The sequence below is a fragment of the Sorex fumeus genome, unplaced genomic scaffold, assembly GCF_029834395.1.
Source record: "Sorex fumeus unplaced genomic scaffold, SorFum_2.1 ptg000094l, whole genome shotgun sequence".
In the NCBI taxonomy this organism is placed as follows: domain Eukaryota; kingdom Metazoa; phylum Chordata; class Mammalia; order Eulipotyphla; family Soricidae; genus Sorex; species Sorex fumeus.
This window is the reverse complement of record NW_026606151.1, coordinates 22,427,374-22,439,489: the sequence shown is the minus strand read 5'-3', so window position 1 is coordinate 22,439,489 and position 12,116 is coordinate 22,427,374. Positions and strand designations below refer to the sequence as shown.

General features: G+C 37.1%; 1 protein-coding gene across 1 annotated transcript; it reads right to left on the bottom strand.

The window, feature by feature from the left end:
- Positions 1–10,392: 10,392 nt before the first annotated feature.
- On the bottom strand, positions 10,393–11,325 carry LOC130040187 (olfactory receptor 14J1-like). Its single transcript, XM_056132194.1, has one exon. It carries the CDS (start codon positions 11,323–11,325, stop codon positions 10,393–10,395), a length of 933 nt encoding a protein of 310 aa, XP_055988169.1.
- Between the last annotated feature and the right edge of the window lie 791 nt (positions 11,326–12,116).

Sequence of the window (12,116 nt, the reverse complement as noted above, 5' to 3'; positions counted from 1 at the left end):
TGTCCTTCGTAATTTCTGAGTGATGTTGACTATAAGAAAAGATGAAAATTCCTGACAGCATATTTTTGTCACTTATCACTCTTAAGTTTGATATACATAATAAAATTAAGGTACAAAATGGTATTACTATTTCCTTACTATTAATATGACGTCATTTTTGAGTGATAATTACATTGAGTGATTTTGAGTTGACCTTGACAGTCTAAGATGACAATATATGATGACTAAGAAATAGCATAATTTTAATTCGCTTGGATGATATAGCATTGAACTTTGATTTTTACTAGAACATTTTCTTCATGAACATTTTAATAATTTCTAAAATACCCATTCTTTCTTATTAATCTCTCTGTTCATCACCATTATAATCACTTTATTACTGTAATTTTCACATAGGAGAAGAGAAACTAATGCTTTTTCTGTAGCTGGATTTTTTTCAGTCTATGAGAAAAAAAATTTTTTATTATGGCTATAATTTAAATAGTAAATTAGAGTTAGTGTACAATAATCTTTATATAGAAATAATCACTCTTACATAAAATATCATTTAAGTTGATATGAAAGTAGAATTAGTTTCCAACAGAAGATGGCAAAAGAACAGAGCTCCCCCTATGTGTTCATTCTCTAACTGTATTTAGTAAAATGCAAGATATCTAAGAACAATAACTTTTGAACACCTAAATTAATAGCTATTCAAAATACAATACTTTGAAATATTAATTACATGAAAAAAATCTTGGATATTCAAACAGCATAGTTAAATGTGAATATTCTCTGGGAAAAAATAAAATTTAATAGAAGCATTTGAACAGTCTGTACCAAAGTTTTCTTATTTATACCACTTGCATCAGTGTAGATAGACATGTGTGCAACCACAAGCGTTTTTAATATTGCTAATAAGAAACTGTAATTTTAAATCTAGATACCTCTGGAGAGACACTTTGAGGATTATACTTTTTGCTTCTGTAGATATAATTGACACATTTATTCTCTTAGGTATTTTCTTTGCAACCAAAACTCCCTACGTAAGTTTTTGAGCTTCCCAAACCTTCATGTGTATATGCCTGAAAGTTGCTTACACTCCACATACAACTAAAGCAAAAGGATTTTATTTATCACATGTAAATTATTTTTTATTTATCCAAATGCATTTTGTTTGGATTTCTTATTGATTTATATTTGCTCTTATTAGTTATTAATGCTGAGATCTTATAGTAGCGCAATATGCAGCTTTTCTTTTCTAGCATTGCAATTTCCAATATTTCTTTCTTCCTCAAAAAATGTAATATATATTAATCTCTATGTAATACATAGAGATATACTTGAACTACATATAAATGAACTACATATTATCCTACATTGTATATCAATATACGGGTAAAAATAACATTTTACATAGAATTAAAATATCCAGCAAAGTATTATTTAATTTACTGCTGCCAGATAATCTAATACAAATGATTGAAATGGGTTAAAATGAAAGAGTTTAGTGTCATTTCTACTGTTTTTGCAGCATTACAAAATAAATCTGTTTTATTTTAGGAGATATCAATAACTTTAACAGAAAAATTAAAATGATCACTCTCACCCACACTCACTATTGGTGGGAATGTCTTTGATCCATCCTCTCTGGAAAACAATATGAAGACTTCTCAAAGCAGTAATAATAGAATTCCAATATCATCCATTGACTCCATGTCTTGGCTTCTATCCTTAAATAAAAAAATATTAACTCAAAAAGTTACATACACTTCATTATGTTCATCGACAAATAAGTGCAAACAAAAATTGGGGTATGGAAATAACCCAAATGTCAATCAATTGATGAATGATTTATAAATGGTGTGGAATAATTACATTTTAGAATATGACACATCTGTAAGAAACAATGAAGTCTTGCTTGATGAAGTTCAGATGGAATTGAAGAGCATTGTGTTAAGTGAAGAGAAGATAAATGCCAGAATATCTCAAATTACTGAATTATGAGAAACAAAAAAAAAGCAATAGACAATTTCAAATGATGATGGACCCTTGACCTTTGATTATGAAACTGTCCTTTGGGGCAGGAAGGGGCCTTACCTGGCCCCTCTCCAGGGTGCATGAATGAAACAGCCTGTCAAGGGGTCTGGAGCCATGGCTATGGTGAGTCTTTTTATGCTATCTCCTGGGAGAGGACAATTAGTCTCTGTAGTCATTGGTGAGATTATCCAGTCAGAGGTGGCTTCTAGGATGACTGCCAAGTAGTTGCCAGAAGCATGGAGGGACATGGGGGGAAGTCATCCCTTCCTTATTCTGTTGAACCTGGAGTTTTCTGTCACAAATCCCGTATATATGGATTTTCTGCAGATTCACGCAATAACTCGGTATTTTAAGACCATAAATATTAACAGGATTGTAACCATGTTGCCAGAACTACAATAAAAATTCTATAATTCTAAAAATAGTGGTGACTTTTTCCTTGCATAAAATATAAAATGTTTCTACTTTAAGTGTAGGATCCCAAATTTTGCTTTTCTGTGGCATCATTAAATGGAGGAATATTTCCTCATCCTCAACTTATTCACTTGCCTATAATGAGGAATAAAGCTAATACTGCATTCCTATCACAATGTTTAGCTATTTGAAAATATATCATGTTTCTTGTGAATTTTACCAGTTATTTCATTTCTGCAATTTTTCTGCAATTCTCTCATTTACATATCCCTTATAGGATTTTCTTAAATTTCTTTCTGTCCGAAATCAGAAACTTTGGTAGCTAGATTTAAAAGATGCCTGTTTTCTTTATGCTTTTTCAACCTTTCTCTATCGTTGTTTTATTACCCTTCCTACGGAAAGAAGGAAAATATGTCTCTTTTTCTCTCATTTAAGTGTTTAATGTAGTCTCAGTTCCTATATTGGTTTAGCAAGTGTGAACAATTTATCTTGAATCTCTGATGCAAAAAGTTATTTTATATAGGAAAACACTGTTTTGTCCTTCCTGCATAGCTTTGGGAAGTTTTAGGGTTATAGGGTTACTCCTATCACAGTGCTCTCATTCCTCTGTGTTTATTTGTAACTTCTTTCTTTGTGCTCTGTTAACTTGTATATATCATTTTCCTTTTCTCCTTAAGTCCTTTGCATAGTTTATTCAAAGAAATGTCCTTTTTTGTATGGACACTAGAAGACAATATATGCTATGCTTTTGTAATGTGACTCTCAGTGTTATTTTCCTCCTGGGCATCTGTTCTCTCAACCTAAGCCTCAGCTGCCCTTGCTTCCAAGTGCCCCTAAAAGAAGGGTCCAGACGAGGGACTGAATGGAACCAGGGCAAGCAGTAAGCTGAGCCATCCTGACATCGAGATGGGCCTGGCAAAAGCACCATAATGCTTAACTATAAGTTAAGAGCTTGGTCATAGACAAATGCTGTCATGATCCAAAAAGTAATAACTAGATTCGGACCCTGCTTGGGTTAGGAAAGATTAACCTGGCCTGAGCTCTGTAGTCTGAGTCTGTGGCAAGATGTTCCCAGGAGGGCTGCCCTACATGCCTCAGTGTATCTCTTACTGTGTCCATACAAAAATAACTAGTACTAAGATGTTGATTGAGTTATTGGACTGAGGAAAGGAAAAAAGCATCTTAGGTGGTATTTTGCCCTTGTGTAGAGAGGAAGGGCTTTGGAATACCTTTGAGGTGGTGTTCTCTTTGAACTTGGTGGGCCCTCAGGAAGGGCTTTCTTATATTGATTTTGCCACCTGACTAGGTGTAGTGTCCCCCCAGAGTGCTGGGGGGTTGGAGAGACAAGAGAGTTGGAGCGGTAAGAGAGAGAGCTGGACTGCCAGATGAGCTGTAGAGAGACTAGCAAGGGGGACAGAAGGAGAAGGATGTAGGCCTGTGAGGAGAATGGGATAAATGGCATCTGATCAACAGCTTGGCCCTCATTTCCTCCAGTGTCTGCCCCATGGCCCAGGGCTGCAGCAGCTGGGAGAGTGGCTTGGACCCTACCCAAAACAGGTGGCTAGAGGGAGAGCCATCGGGGACTCTCCGTGGCAGCCCTTGGAGTTTTATACAATTTTACATATTTTAGAGCAACTTAATGACATCAGTGACAAAGCCTGGCAAGCTACCGGTGACGTATTTGATATGGCAAACACGGTAACAATAAGTCTCACGATGGAGATGTTACTGGGCCCACTCGAGCAAATCGATAAATTAAGGGAGGACCGTGACCGTGACTCGTAATATCAATATAAAAATGTGTCCTCCAATTATACATTCACACTATATTATTCCTGTGTGTCTATAATAAGAGGCATTTAAAAATACGGGAATTATACCCCACAAACTTTTCTCAAAATAAACCTAGTTTATGATGTTCTCTTCCACATACCTTATTTTTCATGAAATTGTCACAGCTCAGACATTTTATTTCTGATTGAAAAGTAGAACAATGGCCCGCTTTGTCTCACCCACTTTCGATCAATAACTTGCAAGCATCCCCTTCACTCACCCCAGCTCTTCTTTCTGCAACTTGGGACTCTCACTAGAGCACAGTTTGCAGCTTCTCTCCACATACAGGCCAGTCGTCAGTCTCAGAGGTTGACCCTTAGATATACTCTGATCTCAGCAAGTAGCTGCCTTTACAAAAACACCTTCTATGTACAAAGTAAGTCCATTTCAATCCTTCTTGGCCACTAGAGGTTAGGTCATGATGTCTCAATGGAAAGAGCATAGTTCCTGGGTCTCTGGGCCTTTGGAGATACGTATAATTGCCCAAGGGTCAAATCTAGCAATTACGTTGAATTTTCTTGCAGAGTATTTTTCTGGTGAGCAGGTTTAATGACAAGCCAGTTATTTACAGGTATTTATATATATATTTTTATGCCCACTCTAAGAAAATTATCAAAAACACTGTATTTTGAATTTTTGATTCAAGAAAATCAACAAAAAGAGGTAAATGAATTAAATATATTTTGTTGATGGATTATTAATTTAATTCATATCTTAGTTTATTACAAATCCTAATACAATAATACCTTTCATCTGGAGAGTAAATCAATGTATATTTATTTACAAATAATGACCAATATATACTTCATAATCTTTTCTCACTTTATCACAATTTCATTTAAATCTGAGTGGGGAAATAAAAATTGTCCAATTCCTAAAACAAGAAGCTCCTAAAGCAGGAGTTACTAATACAAACAAAGATGAAGAAAGGAATGATGACAACAACCAGTTATTTGAGTGACTATCAAAAAAACTCATAGAGGCTCACCTTCTCTGATAAACTGGTGTGTGTTAGAGTAACCATCTCTGCCTCTTCACATAATAAGATTAGGTGAACTAAAGTAGTTCAGAGTGAAAAAAGAAAAAATTGTCTCAACAGTAGGAAGAAGTTTAAACCACTTCCTTCAGTAAATCTTAAATGTGGTACCTTGAAAATCACATCAATATCTGATGTGATGTCTATTCAGGTAAAGGAGAATGACATCGTACCAAAAAACAAATCTTTATATGATAGGATGTTAGATAAAATGACATCTAAATTTGCTTCTAAGCCTAAAAATTTATGAATCTAAAATAATGTCTAAATCAGAAATGAAAATCACAAAATTCAGTTCAACTCTGCATTGTGGTAATGCATAATGCACAATATACTCATAAATCTGCATTTATTTTCCATTAATAATTAGAAAATGTAGTGAAAACTTCATTGCGTTTTACTTAACCTAAAATAACAATTATTTATGTGTATACATGAGCGTTTATAAAGTTGAGTGGCGAACCTATTCTTTCATGTTCTTTTAAAAAGATTACTGAATTTTATCAATTCTTTGTTTCTATAATGAGATTCTACTCACCAAAAGGCAAAAATTTATTATCAAGTTTCTATGGGTGACTCTTGAAGGAAGTACTATGTGATTTCCTGAAACGAACATGATTCGAAGTTTTCTGTTTGAGTACACCTGAATTTAATTAACTAATCACAAAAATATGGGTAATAAAATCCATTTGTCATAGGAAGATAAATTCTTTGTATAAGACTATAATCTTCTTAGCATATTCTTCAATACTCCAGGTATTTAAAGAATGTAAAAATATTTCTCTCCATCATTCTCCCATCTGTCTCTGTCTGTCTCTGTCTCTGTCTCTCTTTCACACACACATACACACACACACACACACACATGCACATATACACACAGAACCCTGAACTTACAGGTGAATCTAAATTTTCTTTTATAAAGTAGTATTAGTCATATCATATGGACATACAGAAACATAATCACCATGTTTCTTCTGTATGTAGTAGCAGTTATTTAATCATGTGCTTCTTAAGTTACCTTTTAGCATAGAAAGTCACTTTCCCTGACATTTGCTTGGGCAATGTGTTCTCTTCGAAACAATCTCCTCAGAGCTCCTTATCCTTTAGAGCATATACGTGGGGGAGGGAGTATTGAGGGTGTTGAGGGTGCGAGTCACAACAGTACAGAGAAGTGTAAGGAACATTCACTGGACATAACCATGTTTTCTGTGATCCAAAGTGAGACAGCAAGAAAATTGATATTACCAAATAGGGTTATGGCAGCAATATTGGGGCCCTGCGTGGTGGTCTCTACAGTACTTTTTCTATCAATATTCACAATCACATTCACAACCAACCTGTTATTCGTCGATTGCCTCGAGCAGGCCCCAGTAACGTCTCCTTCGTCCTAGCCCTGAGATTTTTTTTTAAAAGTGCCATATTCAAGGCTCTTTCAGAGTTAGGAGAATGAGACCCTTCATTGTCACTAGTATTTGGCATATTGGGTATGCCACGGGGAGTTTGCCAGACTCTGCTGTGTGGGCAGGTTACATTCGGTAGTCTGCCAGTTTGTCCAAAGTAGGAATGAGATGATAAGATGTCGCGGCCATGCACTTCCGAGAGCTGGGTTTTATAGTCTCTGAGTCTTGGACATTGATGGGATTACACAGCGCCAGGGGGTCAGTTGGTGGGTGTGACCCCCTCCTACTGGAATTTGGAGGATCTGGGTGGAGGATGCTCAGCCCCAATCCGAATAAGCTTGGAGATCTCAGCCCCGGGACCAGCGTGGCTTTGTTCCTCTGCTGGTACCCTCATGTGTGCGGAGAGTGGTCTCAGCATGGTGGTGACTAGTTCTGGAGGTCTTCGGCTGCTGGAGCTCTGGTCGGGGCGGGGAGGAAAACTCAACACGCTCCCCTCCAAGGGGCCCCGGTGAGGAAAGCCAGGTGCGGGGTCAGGAGACTCTATCAATATTATATACTTTATAATATTTAATATAAATATAATATAATATTTATAATATCTATCAATATTATAAACTACTGTAGCCATTTTATATCTATATTGATATCTGATAAGTGACAAAGGAATTGATATAGTTCACTAAAAATCAATGTCTCCAATTAATGATACGCGTCCAATTAATGATACTGCGTCACTTGAGTACTCTCTTAATAAAACAAGCTAGATGGTGGTAGGATAACACTGGTTTGTCCTTTCCGCCTTGACACAGGGAGCTTAGGTTTATTGGGTTACCCCCATCACAGTGCTCCCATTCGTCTGTGTTTATTTGTTAGCTCGCTCTTTGTGCTCTGCTTCCCCAACCAGTCAATCACCTTATCTCCTAATCAAACTCTGTTAACTTGTAAATGTTCCTTTTATCTTCTCCTTAGGTCTTTTGCGTGGTTAATTAAGAGTAATGTCCTTTTTGTATAGACACAGGAAGACAGTTAATGCTATGCTTTTGTAAATTGAGAGTTTATTGACTTCTAATAATATTCACTCATGGGCCTCTATTCTCTTGATTTAAGCCTCAATTGCCCTTACTTCCTAGAACCCCAAAAGTAAGGTCCTGTCAAGGGACTTGATGGACCCAGGGCAAGCTGTGAGCTACCCTGGCATCGAAATGATCGAAATGGCCATAGTGGCATAGTACTAACTATAAGTTAAGAGCATGGTCATGAACAAATTTTGTCATAATCCAAAAAGTAACAACTGGATTAGGACCCTGCTAGGGTTAGGAAAGATTAATCTGGCCTCAACACTGTAGTCTGAGACTATAGGGAGATGTCCCCAGGAAAGCTACCCTATAAGCTCAATGTATCTCTTACTGTGTCCATACAAAATAGCTGATATTTAGAAGTAGAGTTAAAATGTTAATTAAGATTTTAATTAAAATATTGGACTAGGGAAAGGAGAAAAACGCCTAGGTGGTATTTCCTGCCCTGAACCGGATTGGCAATCAGGAGGGGATTTTGATCTTTTGATTGTGCTACTGGATGGGTACAGCGATGACCCCCCAAAGCAGGGAATTAGAGAGAGACTAGAGAGAGACCAACGTGGTGAGTGGGAGCACAGAGAGATGAGCAGGAGAAACTGGAGAAGACGGGAATGAGGGGCAGTGTGAGACTAGAATGGGGCGATTACTGAGGCTGGAACAGTCATGTGGGGACAATGAAACAAACAGCAACTGATCATCAAGCATCCTGGCGGCCCTGTTCCCTCCTTCATCCATCTGTTGGTGGCAGCGGCAGGCCAGCATGGGGAAGTGGCCTGAGACCACCAAACATAGGTGCAGGCTCTGAGAGAGAGCCGAGGGTTTCCCAAGCTGCTTCACCATTACACAGATGGTACCTTGCATAGTGTGAGCAATTATCTTCCATCGGATTAATAGCACAGAAGGTAGGGTATTTATCTTGCATGTGGCCGACCCGTGTTCGATTTTTCCACCACTCTCAGCTTGGTAGCCCAGCAAGCTACCAAGAGTATCCCGCCCTCACGGCAGAGCCTGGCAAGCTACCTGTGACGTATTCGATATGCAAAAATAGTAACAACAAGTCTTACAATTTGTTGTGAGATGTTACTGGTGCCCGCTTGAGCACAATGATGAACAACAAGAGGACAGTGCCAGTGCCACAGTAAGCAACATTGGTTTTTGTTTGTTTGCTTGTTTGTTTGTTTTTCCTTTTGGGGTCACAGCTGGTGATGCACAGGGATTACTACTGACCCTTCACTCAGGAATCACTCCTGACAGTGCTCAGGGGACCATATGGGATGCTGGGAATTGAACCCGGGTTGGCTGCATGCAAGGCAAACACCCTACCCACTGTGCTATTGCTCAACCCCAGTAAGCCACAATGTTTTTGTCAAAAATGCTAATATTTGAGCCTGCTATTTTATAATTTCAGAAGGATATTCTACTTTTAAAGTATTTCAGGTATTTTCACCAGTTAAACTATATCTCAACTCTGAATACTTGTATTTTTATTAATTCTGCAAAGTCTTTTCAATTCATTTCTGGGATCTCACAGATTATTCCGTTTTTCACATAGGCAAAGTAATCCAAAATAAGAATGTATAATAAAACTAATACAAAGACCTGTTTCACTTTTTTGACTTCTGTATATTTCATTTGGAACTCTAAGAAATTGATAAAACATGAGCAGAGATCTAAAAGATAATCAGTGATGATGTTGGACATGGAGTGGCCTAAGAACAACTCCATTTTCCCGCCCCGATGTATGTCTTGTTTTCTTCAAACCCCTCTCTTCCCTGCTCCGTCCCCACTCCCTGCCTTTTCTTCTGTCCATCTGTAAGGGAAGGACATCTGGGCTGAAAACTCCGCCTTGACAAATAGTTTTATAACCCAAACATCAGAAGCCACCTGGATATGGGCAGGGTCCAGATGACCTATCTGTAACTGTTTTTAATGTCTGAAATTATGTTTCCTTTTGAATTATGAAACTTGCATCTTTCACTTATGTTTTTGTTTGAATTTATAAGCGTGGGCTGTGACATAAGCACTGACTATAAAACTTGAAGCATCTCCCTTGCTCAAGGTATTGCTTTGGCCTGCGTACCTGAGAACTTGACCCCAGCTAGCTGGCTTGAATAAACTCCGCTTATGTTTTGCATTACTGGCGGGACTCTTTGTGTGGTTCAAAATAGGGAAAGTTGCCCTCGGACCCCAACAATGAGAGAGTATCTCATCAATTCTTGGATATCATTAATTGTTCTTAGGAAATTTAGTTTCTAAGTTCACTGTAAATTAGGATAAAAGGAAATGAGCCCTATAGTCATTGTTTCCAATCATCACAGAAATAAACAGGGAAATTAAGGACTTTAGCATTATGGATGTTGTATTTGGCATCAGTATGACACCTAGTTTGCTTAGGAAAAATGTAATCTGCAACATATGCAAAAGTAATATTTACATAGAAATATATCTTAATATTTTTATTTCACAAGAAACACACATAAAATTTTCACATACAGCGGCTTTCCTTGTAAATCAATATTTTATTCAGATTTCATTTCTTCATTGGTCTGTAATGATTACCCAATATACTTTGACCTTGTCTTCCAAGTGAAAGTGTATGAAAGAAAGTGTCTCAAGAAAGGAGAGCTTTTCTTCTTTTGAAAACCTTTCTTACAGCTAATTTTATGGCTTTATTCCTCAGGCTATAAATCATTGGATTGAATGTTGGGGGCACCACTGTGTAAAGAATAGTGAGCAAAATGTCTGAAGCTGTTGGGGTGTCTGAATGAGGCTTCATAAATTCAAAGACACTGGTGCACATAAATAATATGACAACAATGAGGTGGGGAAGGCAAGTGGAAAAGGCTTTAACTCTGCCCTCAGCAGATGGCATCCTCAGAACTGAAGAAAATATCTGCATGTAGGAGAATCCTATAAAGATGACACAGAGAAAGGCCACCAAAGCCAGGAAGATAGTGACATCTACCTCTCTCATATACTCATTAGAACAGGAGAGTTTCAAGATCTGGGGAATATCACAGAAGAACTGGTGGATGATATGGGGGGCACAGAAGTGGATGGAGAAGGTGGTTGCCGTATGCATGACTCCAGAGATGGTCCCACTGATCCACGCGCTGAGGACTCCATGGACACAGGTTCTGACGTCCATGATGACGTCATATCGCAGGGGCAGGCAGATGGCCACGTAGCGATCATAGGACATCACCGTGAGCATGAACACTTCAGTAGAAGAACAGAGAGTGAAAGCGAAGCACTGCACTATGCATTCCCAGAGAGAAATATTCCCACTGTGCATGAAAGAGTTGATAGTGAATCTTGGTACAGTCACAGAAATATAACAGAGATCCAAAAAGGAGAGATGTTTTAGGAAAAAATACATGGGTGAGCTGAGACTTTCATCCACGGAAGTTGCGATGATAATGAGGATATTACCAATTAAAGCCAACAGGTAGAAGACCAAGAACAGGGAAGCAAATAAGATTTCTAGTTCAGGCTTGGCAGAAAACGCCATGAGAAGAAAACCACTCATAGTGAAGTTATCCATTGTCCTTCTTAAATTCTGAGTGATGTTGATGATAAGAAAAGACAAAAATTCTTGAACAGAGTATTTTCGTTATTTATCATTCTAAGTTACATATACATAATAAAATTAAGGTACAAAGTGGGATTAGTATTTCCTCACTATTAATGTGAAGTCATTTTTTGAGTGATAATTACATTGAGTGGTTTTGAGTTGAACTTGGCAGTCTAAAATGACCGGATATGATGATTAAGAAATAACATAAAGTACATAATTTTCCATTTTATATTTAATTTGCCTGGATATCGTAGCATTGAACTTTGATTTTTCTTCACAAACATTTTAATAAATAATTTTTGAGATACCCATTCTTTCTATTTAATTTATCGATTCATCATCATTATAGTCACTTAATCATTATAATTTTATTGTAATTTTCACAGAGGAAAAGGAAAGCTAGTGCCTTTTCTGTTGCTAGATATTTTTTCTTTTCTAGTCTATGAAGAAAATAAAAGTTTTTAATTATGACTACAATTTAAATAGTACATTATATTAGTATATACATTAGATTGGTATATAGTAATCATATATAGAAATTATCATCACTCAACATAAAATACTATTTAAGTGCATATGAAAATAGAATTAGTTTCCAACAGAAGATGGCAAAAAAAAACAGAGTTCCCCCTATGTGTTAAGTCTCTAACTCTATTTAGTAAAATGCAAGACACCTAAGAACTACAACTCTTGAACACCTAAATTAGTAAATATTCAAAATACAATACTTTGAAATATTAATTACATAAAATAAATCT